Consider the following 22276-nt stretch of genomic DNA (forward strand, 5'->3'; position numbering starts at 1 on the left):
TCTCCCACTCTTTCCCCCCACATCCTGATCGTTTCTGGATCGCCTTGGGGTGCTTGTGTTTCTGGTTCCCTTTATCATTGTGGGGTTGGGCGTATCTTAGCTTGCTATCTGCTGTGGGTAAACCTTCTCCTCCCAGTTCCCAATTTAATTGACTTCCCCCTCTTTTAACGATCTACGCTGCCATGTTGTATCTTATCACCTGTTGTCTCTTCTCATGACTTGCAAATTCATACATCTCATCTATTCCTGTTTCTTGGTTCCCAGACATACTTTCACCGGAATTAGATCTTCTAAAGTTTAGTGTCTTGCTGGTGTATTGTGTATGTCATCGGCTCCCCCACACCCCACCGCGTCCCCCTTCCTAAGCGGAAACACAATACGCGTTGTTGAGCCTCGATTCTAAACTACAGATGCTAATTCTATTCTAATTACAGAGAAGAATCGCTCTTTGGCGACTGAACCCGCGCGTCGTATCCTGCAGCGTCTCGAAAATTAAGGAATGCGTTATTGATTGGCCTCGTTTGCACTGTCAAGATATTGGATAAATTCCGTTTCAAGGGATATACATCGCGGGCGGCACACGGAGTATAGAGGGCTTCCTTCTTCTAAATCATGGCGACGGTTGTGGTGCAGCAGCAGACGCTGCGACACTCAACACCTCCCCCGACCGGCTTGACTCCCGCATTGAGTCTGAACAGAACTTCGTCTCCCATCCCAAACAAGCATATACCTGTTTGCCCCACGGGTCCCTCTTCAATCAATGCTCATGCACCATCTCCAGCTGCCAAAGACAGCTCTAATGATCAGACCTCATCGCTCTTATATCCACCTGATAAATCCCGGCGACTGACTCATTCACCTACGGTGTATACAATTGACCTCAAAACCCTGTCCGCTTCTTTGGAGCATTGGGCCGCCCAACCACTGCCAAACCCTGAATCGATGTTTCCATGGCTGCACGGACTTCACCCAGATAATCACTTGCAACTGGGATTCTTTACGAAGGGAAAACGTTCTCTTCGTCGGACTCCGAGGTGCTGGCGGGGTATCACCATTGTCAAAGTCGGCGGTAGCCTATCCTCCTGCAGGATCAAGGGTGCGGTAGCTCCAGAGGAGGTTCTGGCCCCGTCAGGAGTAGAATTCCTCGCGGTTGACCCTCGGGAAGGCTTCTCCGTGCGCAACTTCCAGATACAGACCGCAAAGTTGGCACCCTTATCTGACATTATCGTCTACGGTGAGAATAGTACAACCCAGCAACAGATTCTGGATATTGCAAGGCGAATGGCAACGGCACAGCATAATTGGAGAATCAAGAACGACCCTGACCGTAACTTTCCTGCTTATAACACCTTTGTTCTTGATTGTGAGTAACATGGGTCCTTCTTACGGGAAACCGCGAGCTAATCGACCACTAGGTCCCTTCTCTGAGGTTGAGAAGAGAGCGCCGCACTTGGTGGCTATCAATTCCGGTGGCCAGCTTACGGGACAGGTCGTGGACTTCTGTAAGTGACATATAGGATGCTCGCCGGTTGTCATTCTAACATGTTACTAGTCCAGTGGGAACGGTTGGAGATGTGTGAGATGTCCAAAGCCTCCGAAATCTCAACGAATGTCTGGCTTGGCCCTACACCTGATTACCTATTACGGCCTGGATCTTGCGGGCCTGCACCTACCGAGAACTTCGACCTCTTGATCGAGGCCAGCGAGCTCGCAAGTATTCCTGGCCCTCGCTTCCTGGCGAATCTCAATAAGCAACTCGAGGAAGGCCCACAGAAGTTGGAGTTCCCCTCATCCGGTTCGATCCTTTTGCCCTCAGGCGAAACCAGAGAGATTGATGATCTAGTGAACACGGTCCGCTGGATCTATTACCTGGCGAACCCGGATGAGCCAGAGCAGAAGGCTGATGCGGATGGAGATATCCCAATGATCCCCCTCACCAAGACAGCCCGCAAAATTCTCATCCATTGTCCGGACGGCTACACTGAAAGCTCACTGCTAGCGATAGCTTATTTGATGTTTGCAGAGGGCATTTCGGCTCCGAATGCTTGGCTCAGACTGCACTGTGAGAAGAAGCGAAATTTCTTCGCCTACCCTTCTGATATTACCTTCATGAGCGGTGTACAAGCACGACTATTGCAGGAAAGCCCTGCAACTCGATCACACAAGATCAGGAGCCTTCCCGATCCTGCTTGGTTCAGATATTGCGATGGTTCCCTTCCAAGTCGCATTCTGCCGTACATGTACCTGGGCAACCTGTCCCACGCCAACAACCCGGAGATGCTTTCCGCGTTAGGTATCAAGCGCATCCTCAGCATAGGCGAAACCGTAACGTGGAACAACGACTCTGCTAAGGTGGACGAGAAGATCATTCTGCACATCACTGATGTTCAGGACAATGGGATTGATCCGTTGACACGATCGTTCGATCGCTGTCTAGAATTCATTCGTAAGTCGATATGCTGCTGGCACCGATAGAACGAATGCTTATCAGGACTGGTCACTTAGGACAAGGAAAGCAGGACGGAATGGCCACCTTGGTGCATTGTCGCGTGGGTGTCTCACGTTCAGCGACCATCTGTATTGCCGAGGTGATGGCGTCATTAGGCCTATCGTTCCCTAGGGCATAGTAGGTCCACTGGATCATATTACATGCCACTTACACTAACGTTTGCCCCAGCTGTTTTGTCCGAGCACGAAGGCTTAACGTAATCATCCAGCCTCATCTACGATTTGTGTAAGTCCCAGCTCTACACACCTGCTAAGCATAATCCTGGACGCTGTTAGCTAACGGTATACTTTAGATACGAGCTTCTTAAATGGGAGGAGTTACAATTACAGAAGCGAAACAAGCCTGCAAGACGGGAACTAGAATGGGCTACCGTGGCTCGCGAGATCGCATTGATGAACAAACCGTATTCTAGACAGTGAAAGCGACTTCGATCATGCAGGAAGCCTGCAGAAGTGTGACCCTGGGAGCTGTGCTTCACACGCCACATTCCGCCAGGTATCCTCTATACGGAGACAGACCGCCTCTCCTGCAACAAAAGACAACAGATATGATGATGACCGATATGTTTGACATGAGGGCACGAACAACAGCTAAATGATCTACTTTCTTTCTTCGCCGTTCTTGATTTTGGGCGTTCAAGGGACTTAATCTAATGGCACTGAGATGTTTGATTACGCATCCAAATATATGTTATGTGTTGTGTGTATGTGTGGGATTTCTGCAAGGACGGCGTTATCGTGGCTTGGCCTAGGAATCGGCATGATGTCTATCGTTAAAGGGTCGACTTGATTACTGCCATTGATGTTGGGTTTGATCCTAGTATATTCATGCAGCTCAGACGCGCCGTCGTCTATGTTCAATGCCAGTTCGAAAGTCTAATTCCTGAACAAATGATACTTACTAGTAGTTTCTTTTACAGTACACTGTATGGCTATGAATAGTAACTCGTATCGCTGCCCTGGTAGAGTTCGCATCTGTACCACTGAACGAAGATACTAAGTTTCAGAACTATACAGTAATAACCATGTTGTTCCGGATACAACCCATCACCACATCCTTCAACATAACAGCCAGATGTAGTAGTTTCGTTATTATTACATCTGAACGAATACACACTCTCACAACCATCAATAGATACTCGAATATAAAGATCCAGCTAAATCAACACCGCTCAAAAACCCTATACAACCCCTTCAAATCCGCCACCTCCACCACCCCCTTCAGCAGCCGCGTCGTAGCAACCATGCGCGCCCTCAAAGCCGGGAATACCACATGTTCCAACATCCGCGTAATCTGCGCCCGTCTCTGCGTGATGAACTCATCTTCCGTCTCCACTTCCCCTTCTGCTCCTGCATCATTACTCTTCGGCACGTTCGGGGGCGGCGGCAACTGCTCGGGAGTATAGAAAGCCGCAAGCTCTCGTAGGAATGTGCGAAAACATTCTTCCTCGTTTGTCCAGTCGACGTAGGGACCCAGTCTGAGGAGAAATCGGGGCAGTTTGCCCAGGCTGGGGAGGTAGCCTTTCAGGAGTAAGGGGATGGAGAGGAGGTCGCCGTCTGGTGAGATTTCGAGGGAGAAGTACTCGTTTAGCATTTCGCGGCGGTCGATGAGGGTTTCGGCGACGAGGTCCGGGGCGTTGGTGAAGATTTCGTTGGCTTCTTCTGCTGTTGATTCTTGGGACGATTGGGTGCGTTCGGTGTCTGCGGCGATGCGGAGGAGGTCGATGAGTTTGGGTGGTGGGGAGAGCTTGATGACGCCGAAATTGGCGAAGTCTGTAAGACCAATTTGGTAGAAGAATTCGGTGCAGAACATGCCGTAGTCGATTAGGTAGAGTTTGACGCCGGATTGGATGGCTGCGATTCGGCGGCGTTCGTCGACGAGACCGACGTAGGTGTGGGAGGCGATGGTCTCGGTTAGGGTGTTGTGCATGGCGTTGCGGACGGAGGCGCGGAGGTTCTTCACGGATGTGAAGCTGATGCGGTGGGGTTCGCGGGGGGTGGTTTCGTATTGGAGGCCTTCGTCGAGGATGGTGGTGGTGTCTGCTTGGGAGGCTGTGGGCGTGTGAGGTGTGGCTGGGGTGAGCATGGAGGTGATTTTGCGGACTTTGGAGTCGGTGCGAACGAGATTGTGCTCGTATGGCTTTTTGGTCGTGGATGGGGTTTTGGGTACGGTGTCTGTGCTGCCTTCGGCGTCGCGGTTTGCGGGCTCCATTGTTGTTACACCTGGGAGGAGGGTTTGGGTTAAGAAGGTCCGGCTTGAGTCCACTTGGGCCAGTTTGGAGCGGATCTCGTTGCAGATGCATTCGATGATTTCGTCTTCGTTGAGGAAATTCACTTCGCGCTTGGTTGGATGTACGTTGACGTCGACACGCTGTGGTTCAATTTCGAGGTCGATGTAGGCAAATGGGTGTCCTCCTTTGGGGAGGAAGCTGGAGTATGTTTGTTCGACTGCTCGCTTGATGGCTGTGGATTCGACCGAGCGGTGATTGATGAAAAGGAGTATGGTAGTTCTCTTGACATGGTAGTTCGCGTTCGTGGCAAAGCCAGATGAGCGAAAGCCCAACTTGTCATCTTCGACATTGAATTCGACAAGTTCGTTGGCAACTGCGCTGCCGTGAATTTGACGAATTCGATCTATTGTATTCGCTGCTGCTGGAGTGGAGACACTGACGCCTGAATCACCATGCTTGCGGCAGGAGAAGGCCACACCCGAGCAATGGACGGAGTATCGACCGACTACATCGAGGATCTTGGCGTATTCTTCACTTGCTGATCGGAAAGCCCGACGCCTTGTCGGTACATTGTAGAATAGGTCCTCTACCTGAAGTCAAATGAGCCATTGTACTTTCAAAGATGAAATAGTATCTCACTCACAGTTATTTGCGTGCCGCCGCGTCCTGCGGTGGCTTTGGGCGCAGCACTTTGTCCAGGTTTAGGGGGGACAAGCTTCCCATCGCTATAGTGTGCTCTCCATGCGCAGCTGGATCCGGCGGTTTTTGTGGTCACGGTGAGATGGGCAATATGGCTGATACTTGCCAAAGCCTCGCCTCGGAAACCGTACGTGCCTATGGATGAAAGGTCCTCAAACTGCTTTAGCTTGGACGTTGTAAATCTTTCACACAGGATAGGGAGGTCGTCTCTCTGTCTCTGAAAGTCAGCCACTTTATCGCTGAAGAACTGTGCTCTCTCTACTTACGTCGATGCCATGGCCATTGTCAGTAATCTGCAGGAGCTTCAATCCACCGTCTTTCACCAGAATCTCGATCGATGTCGAGCCAGCATCAACAGCGTTCTCAATTAGCTCTTTCAACGCATGCATAGGAGCCACAATAATCTCCCCTGCTGCAATCTTGTTTACAACATCGGGGTCTAAGGCCTATGTCGCGTTAATGTACCTAAGCGAAGATACGACTGAGAATGGGAACTGACTCTGATCCTTTTTGGTCTCTGTGGCTCCTCACTGTCCTCGGCAGATCTTTTCGTGCCTCGGGGCTCTGTATTGTCCAAGTCCATCTGGGGGTCCATGGTTTGAGATCAATGGAACAACCGAATCAGCAAAAATGTTGCTTTTCTGGTATTGTGCGCGACTATATGAACTAATCTGAGCCACGGGTTTGGTATGAAGCAATGTCCCAACCACTGAAAGCACGGGATACTGATGATGACAAAGAAGCTGTCAGCCCAGAAGAAATCAGCTATAGCTCGACGCCAGTCAGATGTATTGGCCTGGCAGGCTTCTAGAAGCAATGGATGTTGACTGGAGGCGGTGGAGAAAGACCGACCGAATGAATGGCTGAAGGATCGGGGATAAGCTGCGGAGAGCCCATGGCTGATTAGTCGCCGCGGTCATCCCGCAACCGTCGAACCTCCACCGCGTGGCCCCTTTCAAGATTCCATACCATTCATTCATTGCTCTTCCGCCCCTCTCTTCAATGCTTACATCTGTCGCGCCGGCTCCAACGGAGCAGCTATTCTTATGTTTGAATAATGTGGCCCTCCAAACGGCCATTTTTGGCAGATGAGGAGCTTGGGAAGAAGGACGATGACCATCGGTCTCGCACAGCCCATAGCCAACCATGGCGCTCAAAGCAATGGAAACCACCACGGCCGCGACGATTCGTGTTAGGCATTGTGGCTCTGTATTTACTTTATCTGTTCTTCAAAAATATGCCAACTGATCTTGCTCCTGCTCCGGAGCGGTTCAACCCTGCATTGGCTCAAGCGCGACAGGCCGCACTTCGATTCCAGCAAGAGCACCTGCAACCACAATCGCAGCAGCAGGAGCAGCAGGAGCTTCAACCTCCACTATCTGGCGCTCCTCCGCAAGGCCCTCCCGAGCGAAATGAAGCCGACGCAAAGCCCAGTGATGAACTCTATTACAATGGAAAGATCAACTTCTACTATTTGGCTAAGTCACTACATCGGTTTCAGGGACAAGTCTCCCGCTATCAAAAGCCAACCAGTCACGCCGTTGTCTTTGCTGCTGCAAGCTTGGAAAGCGTGTCGGATCTCCTTCCTCTTGCCTGTCAGATGGCAGGGAGGAAGCTTAACGAGGTACACATGGTGCTGCTGGGAAGAGACGACGTGTCAATCGAAGGCATTCAGCGTGTCAATGGTATAGATGATGCGAATTGTCCAGTCAACTGGCATGGTACGTTTTGCTACTATCAACCCACAATAGTCGTCCTCAAAATACTCACTTATTTGCACTGCAGATGCTAGGCCAGACTATGCACAATGGTCAACAGATGCCCGTATGGAGAGAGCGGTGGCGGCGGGTCTCACTTATGTTCGCTCCTACCTCCTTCCGCAAGTAATCCTGACACAAGGCGAGCAGATGGAAGAACTTTTCTTCTGGCGCGGCGTGCAAGGTTGGGCAGATGAATCAGGTGTTCCCCATGTCTCTCTCCCTAGCGCAGCAAGGGATCTCATGTGGATGTCAACCCTGGACAGTGGCGCCCTTCAAGGTAACCTTCGAGACTCTGTTGATCAATGTCTAACTCCGTGCTAATTCTTTAACAGCCTGGAATAACGTTCAAGTTGAGTTTCTTGTTCATGCTCCTTCTGAATCCTCTGGTTCCCTGATCAGGTTGCTCCGGACGTTGCAGAATGCGGACTATCTTGGCGGGACACCTAGCTTGACGATTGAATTGCCCCCTCAAGTAGACCCAGAGCTACTTCGCTACATTAAGTCGATAAAATGGCTTCCTCATTCTTCTGGAAAGGTCACTCTCCGTCGTCGAATCCAGCCACATGACATGAACTCCGCCGAAGCCTCCTTGAAGTCTGTTGAGGCCTTCTATCCTAGGGACCCGGCTGTGTCCCACGTGCTTGTGCTTTCTCCACAGACGGAGCTAGCCCCATCATTTTATCATTATTTGATGTATACCATGCTAAAATACAAACATTCCCGCACTAAACAGCTGTCTAGCAAGCTTATTGGCATCTCGCTTGAGCTTCCGTCTACTCTTTTGACTGACGGCAAACCATTCGAACCACCAGAAGCTGACAGCAACCATGTCTCTGACCCGGGCGATGGGGAATTATTGCCTTTGTTTCTTTGGCAGGCCCCCAACAGTAATGCAGCTCTATATTTCGGCGATAAGTGGGCCGAATTCCACGAGTTCTTGTCAAACCGGTTCATGGTTCAGGAAAGTATGGGCCAGCAATCACCCCAGGAGAAGCTCTTATCGAAGAAATACCCAGCCGTGATGGAGTACCTCCTTGAGTTTATCCGAGGCAGAGGATATTACTTGCTTTACCCGACGTTTCCTGCCAAGGGGAGTTTTACCCTTGCTACGGTGCACAACGAACTATATCACGCTCCCGAAGAGTTTGTTGAGGATGACTCACCCCAGCTCACCGAACCGTCACCAGAAGCGATAACAGACCCGTCGAAGCCGCTTACACCAGGTCCTGCGGAGGGGCTCGGAGTCGTTGAAAAGCCACTGAGTCGAGCCTCAACAGTAATGCCGCTTCTTGAACGATTTTCTTTCAAGCTGCCTACCATTGATCACTTGCCATTGTTGTCCTACAGCGGTGAGAAGCTCTCTGGCTATGCTTATAGCCGGGGCCTCGATGAGTACAGGGAATGGTTCCGCACTCGATATGGGGGATGTGCCGATGGAAGCCTCAGCAGCGAAACGGGTTCAGGGGGCTTATTTTGTCTGGGCAGATGATATTCTCTGTATGTAATGATGCATGGTCTGGGGCTATAAGAAGCTGCGGCTCATACCCCGTGTAATTCGTTCAACAATCAAGTTAGATTTTGGTCAGTACATTGGTAGTAGAACATTCCAATCGATGCCTTAAGGCTGAAAATGTAGTAGTTGATCTCTTGGCGGGCGCTGTCTTACATAAGCGGTGGGAGCTCCACAGGAGCGCAACGCCCGAGCGGCGACGAAGAGCGAGCTCTCTCTGTTTCCCATCAACAAGCTTATAACCCAATCCCAACTTCATCGCCTAGAGTGAGGAGGCTTATCGCATCAAAGCTCCCACTCTCACCCTCATCACTCGCGTTTTCTATATCTCCCGTCTATCCGCGTTCCCGAACACACCCCGACTACTCGCCATACAACCGTCAGAGATGGCGCAAGACGGCGAGCGGTCAGCTCCCGCCGACAAGGGCAAGGGCAAGGTTGACGATATCAAGGAGTTGTCTGGAGGAAAGAAGACAGCGGCTGATGAGAAGCCACAAGTTGATGGCAAGCAGAAGGATGACGAGTCGAAAGAGGGTAGGTGGACATGTCGAGTCAGCCCGCGGACCTCCCGACGCCGCACCTGACATCACTAACGCCGTGCTCTGATCGAGGTGCTAACACGATGGATATTACAGAAGAACTCAGTGAAGAGGATCAGCAGCTGAAGAATGAGCTGGAAATGCTCGTGGAGAGGTTAAAGGTACGGGGATGAAGCTGTTCTGTTGGGGTCCCGAGCGATGACGTTAACTCTCAACCTGCCATCTAGGAGCCCGATACCTCGTTGTACGCCCCTGCCTTGGACGCGATTAAGAACTTCATCAAGACCTCGACATCTTCTATGACTGCTGTTCCCAAGCCCTTGAAATTTCTAAGACCGCATTACGATGAGCTCACGGAGCTCTATGAGAAGTGGGCGGCCGGCCCGGTTAAGGTTCGTTGCCCGTCATGCAGACCATCCTATCAACCTAACCAAGTATGTATCTCTAGGACTCGCTCGCCGATATGCTCTCGGTTCTTGGCATGACCTACGGAGATGAGGAGAAGTTCGAAACCCTGAAGTACCGTCTTCTCACCAAGTCCGAAGACCTCGGTTCCTGGGGCCACGAATACATCAGACACCTGGCGCTGGAAATCGGGCAAGAGTACCAAAACCGGCTTAACGCTGAGAAGGATGTACAGGACTTGATCGATCTGTCGCTGTCTCTTGTTCCCTACTTCCTGAGCCACAACGCCGAAGCCGATGCTGTCGACCTTCTCAGTGAGCTCGAGATCATCGAGGAGATCCCGCGCTTTCTGGACGAAAACACATACGGAAGGGTCTGCTTGTACATGGTCAGCATGGTCAACCTTCTCACATACCCCGAAGACCAGCAATTCCTTCGTACCGCCCATGAGATCTATGTCCGCTACAAGGAGCTCACCAAGGCCGTTGTTCTTGCTATCCGTCTGAACGACATTGACCTCATTAAGAGCGATATCAATGCCACTGAGGATAGGTCGCTCAAGAAGCAGATGGCGTTCCTTGTTTCCCGGCAACAAATATGGCTTGACCTTCCTGAGGAAGAGGAAGACCAGTCTTTCATGGACAGCTTGAACAACACCTCCATTCCAAAGCACTTCAAGTCTCTTGGAAAAGAGCTCAACATCCTTGATCCCCAGATGCCGGAAGACATTTACAAGACCCACCTCGAAAGCAGCCGCGGTGCTGGCCTTACAAATGTCGACTCCGCCAGGCACAACCTCGCCAGTGCCTTCGTCAACGCCTTCGCCAACGCTGGATATGGCAACGATAAGATGATGCTTGTGGAGGGTGACAAGGGCCCCTGGGTCTGGAAGACCAAGGATGACGGCATGCTGTCGACGACTGCTTCGATGGGTATGCTTCTGCACAGGGATGTCGAGATTGGTCTGGACAAGATCGACAGGTATACCTACGCCTCGGAGGATCAGATCAAGGCGGGTGCATTGCTTTCTATCGGTATCCTCAACTCGGGTGTGCGGATAGACTCCGACCCTGCTTTGGCTCTCCTCAGTGACCCCGACAATCTCGAGGCCAAGAGTGTGCCCATGAGAGTTGCTTCTATCATGGGTCTCGGTCTGGCTTATGCCGGATCGAACAAGGAGGAGTTGCTTGAGGTTCTACTCCCCATTGTCGAGGATGGGTCCTTGGACATGCAGCTGTCTGCCATGGCAGCTGTATCCCTGGGTCTTATCTTTGTGGGATCTTCTAATCACCAGGTCAGTGAGGCCATTGCCACCACATTGATGGACGAGGAGCGGCAGAAGCAGCTCAAGGATAAGTGGACTCGCTTCATGGCCCTGGGTCTGGCGCTCCTTTACTTCGGTCGTCAGGAAGAGGTCGACGTCATCCTTGACATCCTGAAGGCAGTCGATCACCCTATGGCTAAACCGACCTCAGTCCTTGCTTCGGTCTGCGCCTGGGCGGGTACTGGCACCGTCCTGAAACTGCAGGAGCTCCTCCACATCTGCAATGATATCATCGACGAAACTGAGGAGAACAAGGGTGATGAGCTTGTTCAGTCGTATGCTGTTCTGGGTCTGTCGCTCATTGCTATGGGTGAGGAGGTCGGGCAGGATATGATCTTGCGGCAGTTCGGCCACCTGATGCATTACGGTGCCAGCAACATCCGCAAGGCTGTTCCCCTTGCCATGGGCTTGATCACACCCAGCAACCCTCAGATGAAGGTTTACGACACTCTGTCCCGGTACAGTCACGACACCGACAACGATGTCGCTATCAACGCCATTTTCGCCATGGGTCTTTGCGGTGCTGGTACCAAGAACGCCCGTCTGGCGCAGCTGCTTCGGCAGTTGGCCAGTTACTACCACCGCGACCAGAACACTTTGTTCATGGTCCGCATTGCCCAGGGTCTTTTGCACATGGGCAAGGGTACAATGACCCTGAACCCCTTCCACACAGATCGCCAGGTCCTCTCGCGCGTATCAGCCGCAGGTCTGCTCACCGTCCTGGTGTCTATGATCGATGCCAAGCAATTCGTCCTCGCCGAACACCACTACCTCCTCTACTTCCTCATCACCGCCATGTACCCACGCTTCCTTGTCACCCTCGACGAAGACCTGCAGCCTCTCACCGTCAATGTCCGGGTCGGTCAGGCCGTGGACGTTGTTGGCCAGGCGGGTCGCCCTAAGACCATCACCGGTTGGCAAACACAGAGCACGCCGGTGCTGCTGGCCTACGGCGAACGTGCAGAGCTCGAAGACGAGCAGTACATTCCTCTCAGCAGCACCCTAGAGGGTCTGGTCATCTTGCGCAAGGTAAATAATCCATGATAGTAATTTGATAAGCCGTGATGCTAATGATATGACAGAACCCCAACTGGGAAAGCTCCGACTCGGTTTAATGGTCCTTCGACGTGACACGACTTTGTGGGTGAGCTGGGCAGGGAGCTTGCTGCTCAGGTACTGTGTTTTCATGTAATCAGCACGAATTGGAAAATAGCAGGCACCGATTGTCATTATATTCGATCTATCAATTAGACTGGTGGATGTGGCACGGGTGTTTAATGCTAGTATGACTTCTAGGCTTATATATGTCTGAGAAATCTCAATTGAAACAGATTCTTTCGCCAATAGAATCAATTAGTAGTAATGATACTAGTAGTACTGCTATGAAGTGATTCTTCGAGCTACTAGTACTAGTTTCTAAACTTGAAGCCATTCCTCGACCCCGTCCGTAGTAGATGTATATATTTTGCAGCCTAACTACCAGCAAATCCCTGGGTTCGAAAGGGGATGAGCAACTTCGGCTGAATTCATAGATAGGCATCTAACAAGTCAAGTAGACTTATCTCTACGATTCACTACTATTTTAGTGATTCGTTATATTCTAGGTTGGATATTTTCGTTGAGCAACCAACTACTCAGAACTGTATATTCTGTAGGACCTTGGAGACATCCGAAATAGGAAACTAGGGCATAGGGCAGCGGCATCCTGACTTTTCCGCGCATCAATGTAATGGTCGACGCCTTCATCGACAGCGCAGACTCACGTTCCACGCTATACGCAGTCGGTAGCTTAACTTGTGAGCCGATTCCGACATCGAACACACTGCATCATGAAGCTCGATCCGAAAGCGATCCGCTACCTCACCTCTGAGGACTTCCGCGTGCTCTCCGCGGTATGCCCCTCCCCCGCCCTCTGGTCGCAGCCTGTTGTCTGACAGCTAACAGAACTGTGTCGCAGGTTGAACAAGGAAGCAGAAACCATGAAGTCGTGCCCACGCCTCTGATCGCGCAGATTGCTGGCCTCCGCGGTGGCAGCGGAGTGCACCGGTCTATCTCCAATCTCGCCAAGACTAACCTGATCGCTAAGGTTAAGAATGCGAAATGTACGGTTGTCGCCCTTGTTGCTGTACGGAACTGAGCATAGGCGAAGATTTTACTGACAAATGCTTGGTAGATGATGGATACCGTCTCACCTACGGAGGTCTTGATTACCTCGCTCTCAACGCCCACCAGAAGCAAAAGTGCATTTACTCCGTCGGTAACCAGATTGGCGTTGGCAAGGAGTCCGATATTATCGTCGTCGCCGGTCACGATGGAACACAGCGCATTTTGAAGATTCACCGTCTCGGTCGTATTTCTTTCCGTACCGTCAAGACAAACCGCGATTACCTCCGACACCGTAACACTGGCTCGTGGATGTACATGTCGCGCCTGGCCGCGATGAAGGAATATGCCTTCATGAAGGCCCTACGAGAGAACGGCTTCTCCGTTCCCGAACCCATTGCCCAGAACCGCCACACCATCGTCATGAGCTTGATCGATGCGTTTCCGCTACGACAGATCTCCAAGGTCGCCCATCCCGCATCACTGTATTCGGAGCTGATGGATATGATCGTGCAGCTGGCGCGGTTTGGTCTGATTCACGGTGACTTCAACGAGTTCAACATCCTTATCAAGGAAATAGAGGATCCGGATGCTAAGGGGAAGGGCCGTGAGGATGACGAGGATGATGAAAATATCCGGTTGGTGCCAGTCATGATCGATTTCCCACAGATGGTGTCGATCGACCACCCCAATGCGGAGATGTACTTTGACCGTGATGTCAACTGCATCAAGCGCTACTTCCAGCGCAAGTTTCACTTCACTAGTGATGCTCCCGGCCCTTTCTTCAAGGATGCGAGGAAGCAGCTCATCCAGAACCCCGGGAAGCGGTTAGATGTGGAAGTTGAGGCGTCAGGATTCTCGAGGAAGATGGCGCGCGAGCTGGAGAACTACATGAAGGAGGTTGGCGCCAATGGCGACAACGATGAAGACAAGGAGAGTGACGAGGAGGAAGAAGAAGAAGAGGAAGAGGAGGAAGCCTCCGGCTCTGAAGGGGAGGAGAACGAGCAATCACAGGAGGTGGACGAGAGTGCCCGGCGACTTGGGAACCTGCAGGTATCGGAAGGACAGTAAACAGCACACCAGTAAATGAAAGTAATGACCATGACGAATATAAAATATTTCTCATTCAACCATATTTCAAATGAACAAAATCTCAATTCCCTCGTACTAGAAAAAATAATCTCCAGGACCTTTTGCAGAACTATTCCTACCCCCGAAAACTACACCCAAATCACACTACGGTACCCGACGCGGCCAACCACGCAATTTCACGTTTGCTCCCGACGAACTTTCCGCCGGGAGCATATCAAATCAAATCAATCTTCCCTCACGAATATCATCACCACCACCACCACTACCACCTCGATCGGATCCATTCAATTCACCCTGAAAATGGTCCGACGATTCTCCAAGTTCCCCAAAAAGCCCGCCGACTGGGTCGGTCCCGCGGCGCCTCTGTCCGAACGGAAGCAGATCTTCCTGTACGGTCCATCCTATATACAATTCCCATACCAAATACCCACTTCATAAAGAACTATGGGGGGACAAAAATAAGAATACACTAACAATTTGATTCTAAATGAAATAGTCCCGACTTCACAATCGCCCTAATCCGCACGCCCTTCCTCCCTCCCCGCTACGCCACCTTCTACGTGCCGCTCAACTTCAACAAACTGGATATGCGCGATTACCTGCAGCGACTGTACGGCGTGGGCGTCGTCAGCGTGCGGTCATTCGTCGAGCAACAGAAACTGACGAGGTTGAAGTCCCTGGGTCGTTATGGATATGGCAAGATTCGTCGCCCGCAGTCGAAGAAGAAGATGACGGTGGAGATGAAGGAGGCGTTTGTTTGGCCCGAGGCGCCGAAGGATATGGCTCCGTATGTTTATTCCTTGTTTATTTATTGTGGAATTGTTGGGTTTAGGGATAATGCTGACTATATGGGTGTTCGTGTGCAGATGGGAGAAAGACCAGTTCTTCAAGGCTCAGAAATACCAGGAGGAGATCCAGGATAAGCAGAAGCCGGATGCGGGAATGAAGGCGGATGAGAAGGAGAGGGAGGTTTATAAGGAGGATGCGAAGAAGTTGTTGGAGGGTGCTAAGCCGTGGAGGCCGACTTGGAAGGCTTTGGGGTTGGGCCATTATGAGAGGCCGTTGGTTAAGTCGTGATTTTCTTGATTCATCGATATGTTGGTTTAGAAATTTGTTGCCTGTTTGGTATATCAGGGTTTTTAAGTTAGACAGTTTGTGATTGAGGGCTGTCGCCGTGTATTATATTTATATTACTACCTACTTGTGTGTGTTCAATACTATCCATTGTATTTGAGATGAGCTGGGTGAATGAAATAGTATTTGGAGGTAACTGACAGATAACTATGTGTGGAATTGAGGATATGTTGACGCTGGTAAAGGAAAGTGGTCGCTGCGCTTAGAAGGACAATAAGAGAGAACAAACAATAAAGAACAAGTACTATCTACACGGACCATTGGGTCGTGTTGTGATTGAATAGTGAGTGAGTGGAGAGAGCCCTTACAGTCGGCTCTCGATGAAGTTGGTGTGCTGACCGGGCCAGTGGGCATCTGGCCACACCTGTCGGATAGCTTCCCAGATATGCCTGTCAAATGTTAGCAATATGCAGACAGCAAGTAGGGATGATTGAAATACTCACGTTACATAAACAATTTCAAGTCCTTCGCTGACCTCCTGCGGCACGTCCTTGACATCCTTGCGGTTGTGATGGGGCAAGAGGACGGTTTTGACGCCGGCGCGGTGCGCACCGATCAGCTTCTCCTTGATGCCGCCAACAGGCATCACCTTGCCGCGGAGCGACACTTCGCCGGTCATGGCAACACTGGGAGGTACTGCCTTGCCGGTGAATAGCGAGATCAGACCCATCGTGTGTGCCAGGCCTGCCGAGGGGCCATCCTTCGGTATGGCTCCGGACGGGCAGTGGACGTGCAGGCTGCGGTTCTTCATGATATCCTCGGTGGGATCCGCAGTCAGTCCAAGCTCGAACGCATGGGCTTTCACCCATGTCAGAGCCACCTCCACACTCTCCTTCAGCACGTCACCTAGCTTTCCAGTGAGCTGGACCCGGCCGTTGCCCGGCATGTCTGCAACCTCGATGAATAGAATGCTGCCTTGACCTCCAGTGGAATACGCGACAAGTCCAGTGACAACACCGGGACGACCATGCTTTTCGGCGATTTCTTCCTCAAAGCGCTCGATACCTAGTATATCTTCCAACTCGTCCATGCTCACCATTGGGTTGTACGCATCAAGTCGGCCTGCATCACCCGCATCCGCAAACTGGACGGCCTTGTATCGACAGACCGAGCCAAGCTCACGCTCTAGGTTACGAACACCCGACTCTCTGGTGTAGGACGTGATGACTTTGTCAATCACCTCGTCAGACAGAACGACTTGGCCATCCGAAAGCCCATTCGCTCTGATCTGCTTCGGAATGAGGTGTCTCTTGGCAATGTGTCGCTTCTCAACCGTAGTGTAGCCAGACAGAGAGATGGTTTCCATCCGGTCGAGTAGGGGTGCCGGGATAGTGTCCAAAGAATTAGCAGTAGCAATGAAGAGTACCTTGCTCAGGTCAATAGGGATGTTGATATAGTGATCCGAGAATGTATGGTTCTGCTCAGGATCCAGGACCTCGAGCATGGCTGCTGATGGGTCTCCTTGGAAATTGGCGCCTCCGACCTTGTCAATCTCGTCGAGCAAGAACACTGGGTTGGCAACGCCGACCTTCTTGAGACCACTGACAATCAGTCCCGGCATCGCAGCAACGTAGGTCCGGCGATGGCCTCGGATTTCAGCCTCGTCTCTAACGCCACCCAGAGAGATTCTGTGAAACTTGCGACCGAGTGATGAGGCCACTGATCGCGCCAAGCTGGTCTTACCAACGCCTGGTGGACCAACAAGCAGGAGGATGGGCGACTTGTCGCCCATGCGACGAGTCTTCAGCATATGCAGCTTTGTCTCAACAGCGACTCGATCCGTCTCGGACAACACAGGTACCTCCTTCTCGAGGTCGCCTCCATCGGATGCTTCAAGCTCTTTCGACAAGGACTCAATCTGGCGCTCAACATCTCTGTTGGTAGACTGCTTGAGTCGGAGCACGGCCAAGTACTCAAGAAGCCTCTTCTTGATCTTCTCCAATCCATAGTGATCATCGTCTAGCTGCTTCCTGGCTCTCTTCAATGTCTCCGGTCCAAGCTGGTCCTCGGTCATCTTAGTCCAAGGGATATCCGCAATATTCTCGAGGTAGGTCCGGCAGACACCGTACTCAGCATTTGCCGGGTTCATCTTACGAAGACGTCGCAGCTCCTTGTCGGCAACCTTTCTAGCCTCAGGGCTGAGCTGGGCCTCTTGCAGCCTCTGCTGCAGCTCATCGACCTCGTTTGATTCCTTATCATCGTTGTCATTGTTTCGACCGGCTGACAACCCGGGTGGCGTCAATCCGCTGAGACCAGCCATCGCCTTCCTTGCCAGAATCTCACGGTCACGAGGATCGATCTGATTAATATCGAACCCAGAGCTAGGAAAGCTGTTGGTAGTGATTGTAGTGACCTTCACATTGCTCTTGATGCTCTGTAATTGCCTAGTTAGAATCTCAACAACTCTCTCTAGTCTGATCTTGACGTCAAGCGATGCTAAGATCCGAAGCTTTTCTTCGAAGCCGGAGTCGGCGACGTCCGCCATGAAATCGGCCAGTCTACCCGCATGGGAGACATCAGACTTGGTAATGAACAGTTCAAACTTCCGGGCAATGAGTGGCGAAAGGCGGCTTCCAGGAGAAGGTAGTAAGGAAGACAATCGCAGCAAGGTCAGGAGCTCGCGAGATAGTTGTCGCAGCTGTTGGAACAACTCTACTGTTTCAGCATCGCCGGAGACTGTTTCTAGAAATGACCAGATTAGACACTCGTCCAGATAAGAAGTAGCAACAACAGCGCAGAGCAACAGAAGAAAACCGACCTTTCTCATCATGAACAATAGCTTCAGCCTCGAAGTACGGTCTTTCCTTCAAGACGCGCCTAACAGTGAACCGCTGGACACCCTGGACCACGAGAGCCGGCTCCGAATAGGCACGGCGCTGGATACCAATCACTTTACCAACGGTACCATGACGAAACAGATCCTCCTTTCTGGCTTGTCCAGCATCAATCATCTCAAACTCCTCCCTCCGGTCTTCATCCAAGCTTCCGTCATCGATGAGTCGCTGACCGTCCTTGCTCAGATAAGGTGAGCTGAGGGGAACGCAACCGAAGGTGATAGCCGTTCCATCGCGCTTCGCCACGGCCGATCGATCAACGATTGTCGACAGTAAATTGGCGAGATCCGGGCGATTCGAAACAGGAATCCGTAGCGTAATGCCAGGAAGTAGGACCGATCCTTTGGGCAGCGGAACCAAGGGGAGCTTGGTTGTTCTGCCGCTGTTGGAACCCATCTCGGTACGCCAGAACACAAAGGCACACACTCAGTAGCGATAACAAAATTAAAGTTGATGGAGAGGTGAAATGAAGGGTTGGTGTCGTCTGGGGAACGATGGTAGATCAGGTCGACAGCGCACGGGGCTGTCGTGGCGGTCGGGTTATAAGGCAACTAGTAGAGGTGAGGTTCCACTGTTCCAGAACCCCGTCGATAGATGAAGGCGTGACTCTGGGGAGGAGATCCAATCCGATAAGCGCCCTTCTCTCCGATGCCGAGGTTCGCACGGGGCAACGTCAATTCCCCCGTCTGCGGAAACCGGAGTCCTGCAGCACAGCTTCCGCTCTTCCAGAACATACCATGGTAGGCTGTGAGTCCCTGAAGACATTGTGACCAATCTACTATGTATCTTCTCTACTGGAACTCCGAGGCAAAGTACATTGACCGGGGCTAATCAGCGTGATGTGGCACTCGATGCCCCAGAAGCACGAGACCCGCGAAGAAAGGCGGTGTCTCCTCATCCGGTAACATTACCCGGTTATATAATTACCGCCGGGGGCTGGGCCGAGTCGTATGACAAACGCAAAATACGAGTAAAATACCCAGCGTCAAATGTCAAGATTGTCTCTGAAACATTTCCCCTCAATGCTTGAGAGCCGTGCAGCCCACTCTTCTGTTTAGTACTTCGACGCCCGCAATATTCTTCGCCTAGATCACGGCAAGATATACCTCAATCCGACCATCTACTTAGAAACCCGATCGCTTCCTGCATACACCAACTATCGTCGCAATGGCTTCTGCCCCGCCCCACGCCACCAACCCCTCATCGCGCAAGACCTTCACCATTGGCACGCGCAAGTCCAAGCTTGCTCTGCTTCAAACGGACCTGGTTCAAGCGGCGCTCAAGCAAACATGGCCTGACTATGAATTCAAGATCCATTCCCGAGAGACCGCAGGCGACCAGAACACGACCATTGCGCTCCGTGACTTCACGACCAAGAACCTGTGGACCCAGGAACTGGAGGACCTTCTGATTGCTGGCCAGGTCGACTTTATTGTACACTCTCTCAAGGGTACATATCCGCTCGTTCTCTTTCTCGCCTTAAGAAATGAACACTGACTTATCTCTATCATTGCAGATGTGCCGACTCTCCTCCCCTCCTCCTGCACCCTCGGCCCTATGATGAAGCGCGAAGACACAAGAGACGTCCTGGTCATGAAGAAGGGCCTTTCATACAAAAGTCTGGCCGAGCTGCCCGAAGGCTCCGTCGTCGGTACCTCCTCCATCCGTCGTACCGCCCAACTCGCCCGTCGCTATCCCCACCTGAAGGTCATGGATGTGCGTGGTAACATTGGCACTCGGTTGTCGAAGCTGGATGCAGAGGATGGCCCATTCACGTGTCTCATCCTGGCTGCTGCTGGCTTGCTGAGATTGGAGCTGGGCGATCGTATCACTAGCTATCTGGACTCGAAGAACGGGGGAATGCTCTATGCTGTCGGTCAGGGTGCTCTCGGCATTGAGATCCGGAAGGATGACCAGCAGGTGCTGGAAATGCTACAGAACATCGGTCATAAGGAGACCACTTTTGCTAGTTTGGCAGAGCGCAGCCTTCTGCGTACCCTTGAGGGTGGATGTAGTGCGCCGTTGGGTGTTGAGTCCGAATGGGTCAATGGTGCTCTGAGGATGCGTTCCGTTGTGGTTAGTGTGGATGGTAAGGAGAGCGCTGAGGTTGAGATTGATGGGGCTGTTGATTCGCCTCAGGCTGCGGAGGAGTTCGGTGTTACTGTGGCTAAGGCGTTGGTCGAGAAGGGCGCCGGCAAGATCCTGGAGGAAATCCAGCGCAACAAGCAGACTGCTTAGATATAGAAGCTGTAAAGTCTATGTGGTGGAGATGCTGGTCTTCTCCTTCACGGGAGATATGATGATACAATGGACATATATAGATGGATACCCATATGAAAAAAGATGAATGTTACGTGTCTGCTGAAAGTACTTCTCCATCACAACTAACTTGCTGAGTAGGCTTTCTGAAAGATTCCCGACACGGTGTGCAGTACTATTCTATTATTTGGCACTCATATCATATTGGCTAATTTGAATGGCCAATCAGCCGTTAGAGAGAGAGATATATATATATTTCATGCACATCAACCCCGATTCAATGTATTGCCAGAGCCTCTAGGATTCGCCTCTTTATACTCGTCCCAAGCTCTGGCCTTCATTGTTTCTTCATCAGCCAAATCCATGTCATCTTCATCAACCTCAGGCTTTATGCCTGACTTCTCTCCCCCGCCTTCGATAACATTACCCCTCCTTTTCTCTTCTTCAAGATATTCATCAATCGTCATAGTGGGTAGATTATGTCCCGATCGGAAAACCCCTTGCTGGAGCTGCGTCCTGCGATCAAGCAACGTGAATGGCTGCATAGGCTTCCCCTCCTTACTCAGGATAGGTCCGAACTTCCCTCCTCTCAGCAGTTCGGCAATCGGACGATCTAGGCGCTCGGAGTAGCTTGACTGGCTTGCCTGATTCCGCCGACGTGGATCATCCTGCAGTGACTCAGCGGGGTTTGGCGGAGCACTGCGGATGGTTGACAGCATAGTCAGTTCTTGCGACAGCAGATCCAAGGACTGGAATGACTGGTGGATGTAGAGGTTGATTTCGGCGAGGTAGAGTTTCCGAACATCCTCCTCGTCGCTTTGTAGCCGGCCTTGATTATTCGCAAAATACTTGAGAGAGTGTAAGTAGATCGCTCAGTAGCATAAAATGAGCAAAGCCTATCCAACCTCTAGTTTCTGCTTCAGCTCCTTCTCCTCCTTGAATCTGTTTATCTTCACTTCTCGGCGGGTCGCAGCATCATTTGTTGTGGTCAGGGAAAAAGAGGTGGGGTTTGAGGTGTAACGTTCATAAAGCTTCTTGTCCTTTTCATTGAGGACGTCGTAATCGTCTAGTCGGGCGAGGAAGCGTTCATATTGCCCAAGCGCACGTCGGAGGAGAGCTTCGCGGTCCGAGCTGTAGGTTCTTTGGAGAAGATCTGCAAGATGATACTCTACCGTAAGGTATCTGGAGGTAGGCAAGAAATTAGCGCATCCTCAGGCAGCTCCGCTAGGTATGTCATAGCTATACTGGATATCTGTCGTGGAGATGTCCTCCAAAGGTTCGTTCGAGCTGAACAGAGATAGCAAGCCCACTTGCCGCTGGCATTCCTCAAGCTTGGCTATTGTTGCGTTGACATCACTGCGGTATGCATCCGTGTTGCTGTCGGGGCGGGCTTCTAAAGCAGACTTTTCAGCTTTCGCTTCCGCAAAAAGGGATCGTAGACTTTGCGGCTGTTCCATTGCGCTGCTTCACGGGATTGTGAGGGGTAATGTTGTATGAATTCAAAAGCTCCGCTGGAGAATGACTGCCGATCGGCATATATGAGGGCTGTTTCATACACCGGCGTTTCTTTCTTACATTAATTACTGCCCAGTATCCACCTCACTAAGCTAAGCACAGCATAAGTAGTGCCACGTGATATATGCACACCATAATGCATGGTTCATCTTTAAACGGTGAAAGGAGGATTACTTACGAAACGCCTGGGTTATTTTACACCATTGCGAGAAATATCTATTGGAATCAGGAAAGCAACGTAAAAGGACTAAGTAATATTTGGAAAAATCCATGCATGGATTGCCCCGCGTATATAGCCTTTGCCCCGCGGTGCTTCCCTTTTCGGAAGTATATATAGTGACCCATCTTGTAGAACTTATGACT

At 51.3% G+C, this 22276-nt stretch overlaps 9 protein-coding genes across 9 annotated transcripts; 6 read left to right on the forward strand and 3 right to left on the reverse strand.

Annotated features, from left to right (window-relative positions):
- Nucleotides 1-612: 612 nt before the first annotated feature.
- pps1 (tyrosine/serine/threonine protein phosphatase PPS1) lies at nucleotides 613-2928 on the forward strand (the record flags this gene model as incomplete). The annotated part of the gene is made up of 6 exons (XM_025532755.1): nucleotides 613-1363; nucleotides 1416-1502; nucleotides 1553-2446; nucleotides 2476-2626; nucleotides 2678-2734; nucleotides 2802-2928. The coding sequence occupies 6 exons, from the start codon at nucleotides 613-615 to the stop codon at nucleotides 2926-2928; spliced, it is 2067 nt and encodes a 688-aa protein (XP_025388500.1).
- Nucleotides 2929-3670: 742 nt separating this feature from the next.
- Nucleotides 3671-6033, reverse strand: BO83DRAFT_416914 (mismatch repair ATPase MLH1; the record flags this gene model as incomplete). The annotated part of the gene is made up of 4 exons (XM_025534724.1): nucleotides 3671-5329; nucleotides 5383-5649; nucleotides 5705-5884; nucleotides 5938-6033. The coding sequence occupies 4 exons, from the start codon at nucleotides 6031-6033 to the stop codon at nucleotides 3671-3673; spliced, it is 2202 nt and encodes a 733-aa protein (XP_025388501.1).
- A 361-nt stretch (nucleotides 6034-6394) lies between these two features.
- On the forward strand, nucleotides 6395-8778 carry BO83DRAFT_337153 (uncharacterized protein). Its single transcript, XM_025528470.1, has 3 exons — nucleotides 6395-7159; nucleotides 7224-7475; nucleotides 7531-8778. The coding sequence occupies exons 1-3, from the start codon at nucleotides 6496-6498 to the stop codon at nucleotides 8685-8687; spliced, it is 2073 nt and encodes a 690-aa protein (XP_025388502.1). The 5' UTR covers nucleotides 6395-6495; the 3' UTR covers nucleotides 8688-8778.
- Nucleotides 8779-8942: 164 nt separating this feature from the next.
- Nucleotides 8943-12318, forward strand: BO83DRAFT_378147 (proteasome regulatory particle base subunit RPN1). Its single transcript, XM_025531178.1, has 5 exons — nucleotides 8943-9242; nucleotides 9344-9408; nucleotides 9475-9639; nucleotides 9696-12005; nucleotides 12059-12318. Exons 1-5 carry the CDS (start codon nucleotides 9095-9097, stop codon nucleotides 12089-12091), a joined length of 2721 nt encoding a protein of 906 aa, XP_025388503.1. The 5' UTR covers nucleotides 8943-9094; the 3' UTR covers nucleotides 12092-12318.
- Nucleotides 12319-12736: 418 nt separating this feature from the next.
- On the forward strand, nucleotides 12737-14184 carry BO83DRAFT_378149 (protein kinase RIO2). The gene is made up of 3 exons (XM_025531179.1): nucleotides 12737-12868; nucleotides 12934-13078; nucleotides 13150-14184. The coding sequence occupies exons 1-3, from the start codon at nucleotides 12806-12808 to the stop codon at nucleotides 14148-14150; spliced, it is 1209 nt and encodes a 402-aa protein (XP_025388504.1). The 5' UTR covers nucleotides 12737-12805; the 3' UTR covers nucleotides 14151-14184.
- Nucleotides 14185-14405: 221 nt separating this feature from the next.
- On the forward strand, nucleotides 14406-15382 carry BO83DRAFT_360115 (mitochondrial 54S ribosomal protein uL23m). Its single transcript, XM_025529385.1, has 3 exons — nucleotides 14406-14560; nucleotides 14668-14958; nucleotides 15038-15382. The coding sequence occupies exons 1-3, from the start codon at nucleotides 14472-14474 to the stop codon at nucleotides 15246-15248; spliced, it is 591 nt and encodes a 196-aa protein (XP_025388505.1). The 5' UTR covers nucleotides 14406-14471; the 3' UTR covers nucleotides 15249-15382.
- BO83DRAFT_378151 (putative LON domain serine protease) lies at nucleotides 15381-18915 on the reverse strand. Its single transcript, XM_025531180.1, has 3 exons — nucleotides 18064-18915; nucleotides 15749-17981; nucleotides 15381-15694 (listed from the first exon to the last, which is right to left on the reverse strand). Exons 1-3 carry the CDS (start codon nucleotides 18533-18535, stop codon nucleotides 15610-15612), a joined length of 2790 nt encoding a protein of 929 aa, XP_025388506.1. The 5' UTR covers nucleotides 18536-18915; the 3' UTR covers nucleotides 15381-15609.
- A 207-nt stretch (nucleotides 18916-19122) lies between these two features.
- On the forward strand, nucleotides 19123-20475 carry BO83DRAFT_337169 (porphobilinogen deaminase). The gene is made up of 2 exons (XM_025528471.1): nucleotides 19123-19589; nucleotides 19656-20475. The coding sequence occupies exons 1-2, from the start codon at nucleotides 19307-19309 to the stop codon at nucleotides 20375-20377; spliced, it is 1005 nt and encodes a 334-aa protein (XP_025388507.1). The 5' UTR covers nucleotides 19123-19306; the 3' UTR covers nucleotides 20378-20475.
- A 95-nt stretch (nucleotides 20476-20570) lies between these two features.
- Nucleotides 20571-21921, reverse strand: BO83DRAFT_378153 (IGBP1/TAP42 family protein). Its single transcript, XM_025531181.1, has 3 exons — nucleotides 21644-21921; nucleotides 21304-21580; nucleotides 20571-21246 (listed from the first exon to the last, which is right to left on the reverse strand). Exons 1-3 carry the CDS (start codon nucleotides 21853-21855, stop codon nucleotides 20665-20667), a joined length of 1071 nt encoding a protein of 356 aa, XP_025388508.1. The 5' UTR covers nucleotides 21856-21921; the 3' UTR covers nucleotides 20571-20664.
- Between the last annotated feature and the right edge of the window lie 355 nt (nucleotides 21922-22276).

The sequence above is a fragment of the Aspergillus eucalypticola genome (assembly GCF_003184535.1).
Source record: "Aspergillus eucalypticola CBS 122712 chromosome Unknown BO83scaffold_11, whole genome shotgun sequence".
Taxonomy (NCBI): domain Eukaryota; kingdom Fungi; phylum Ascomycota; class Eurotiomycetes; order Eurotiales; family Aspergillaceae; genus Aspergillus; species Aspergillus eucalypticola.

Excerpts from the sequence above, each read along its gene's own strand:
- BO83DRAFT_360115 (XM_025529385.1), top strand. The coding sequence starts at position 14,472 with ATGGTCCGACGATTCTCCAAGTTCCCCAAAAAGCCCGCCGACTGGGTC. Across the intron at positions 14,561-14,667 it reads GAACGGAAGCAGATCTTCCT|TCCCGACTTCACAATCGCCC; the intron begins GTACGGTCCATC and ends TAAATGAAATAG. Across the intron at positions 14,959-15,037 it reads GCGCCGAAGGATATGGCTCC|ATGGGAGAAAGACCAGTTCT; the intron begins GTATGTTTATTC and ends GTTCGTGTGCAG.
- BO83DRAFT_378149 (XM_025531179.1), top strand. The coding sequence starts at position 12,806 with ATGAAGCTCGATCCGAAAGCGATCCGCTACCTCACCTCTGAGGACTTC. Across the intron at positions 12,869-12,933 it reads ACTTCCGCGTGCTCTCCGCG|GTTGAACAAGGAAGCAGAAA; the intron begins GTATGCCCCTCC and ends ACTGTGTCGCAG. Across the intron at positions 13,079-13,149 it reads TAAGGTTAAGAATGCGAAAT|ATGATGGATACCGTCTCACC; the intron begins GTACGGTTGTCG and ends AATGCTTGGTAG.
- BO83DRAFT_337153 (XM_025528470.1), top strand. The coding sequence starts at position 6,496 with ATGTGGCCCTCCAAACGGCCATTTTTGGCAGATGAGGAGCTTGGGAAG. Across the intron at positions 7,160-7,223 it reads TTGTCCAGTCAACTGGCATG|ATGCTAGGCCAGACTATGCA; the intron begins GTACGTTTTGCT and ends TTTGCACTGCAG. Across the intron at positions 7,476-7,530 it reads GGACAGTGGCGCCCTTCAAG|CCTGGAATAACGTTCAAGTT; the intron begins GTAACCTTCGAG and ends ATTCTTTAACAG.
- BO83DRAFT_337169 (XM_025528471.1), top strand. The coding sequence starts at position 19,307 with ATGGCTTCTGCCCCGCCCCACGCCACCAACCCCTCATCGCGCAAGACC. Across the intron at positions 19,590-19,655 it reads TATTGTACACTCTCTCAAGG|ATGTGCCGACTCTCCTCCCC; the intron begins GTACATATCCGC and ends CTATCATTGCAG.
- BO83DRAFT_378147 (XM_025531178.1), top strand. The coding sequence starts at position 9,095 with ATGGCGCAAGACGGCGAGCGGTCAGCTCCCGCCGACAAGGGCAAGGGC. Across the intron at positions 9,409-9,474 it reads TGCTCGTGGAGAGGTTAAAG|GAGCCCGATACCTCGTTGTA; the intron begins GTACGGGGATGA and ends CCTGCCATCTAG. Across the intron at positions 12,006-12,058 it reads GTCTGGTCATCTTGCGCAAG|AACCCCAACTGGGAAAGCTC; the intron begins GTAAATAATCCA and ends ATGATATGACAG.
- BO83DRAFT_378151 (XM_025531180.1), bottom strand. The coding sequence starts at position 18,535 with ATGGGTTCCAACAGCGGCAGAACAACCAAGCTCCCCTTGGTTCCGCTG. Across the intron at positions 17,982-18,063 it reads TATTGTTCATGATGAGAAAG|TCTCCGGCGATGCTGAAACA; the intron begins GTCGGTTTTCTT and ends TTCTAGAAACAG. Across the intron at positions 15,695-15,748 it reads CTTGAAATTGTTTATGTAAC|GCATATCTGGGAAGCTATCC; the intron begins GTGAGTATTTCA and ends AACATTTGACAG.
- BO83DRAFT_378153 (XM_025531181.1), bottom strand. The coding sequence starts at position 21,855 with ATGGAACAGCCGCAAAGTCTACGATCCCTTTTTGCGGAAGCGAAAGCT. Across the intron at positions 21,581-21,643 it reads ATCTCCACGACAGATATCCA|ATACCTTACGGTAGAGTATC; the intron begins GTATAGCTATGA and ends GCCTACCTCCAG. Across the intron at positions 21,247-21,303 it reads AGCTGAAGCAGAAACTAGAG|TATTTTGCGAATAATCAAGG; the intron begins GTTGGATAGGCT and ends CACTCTCTCAAG.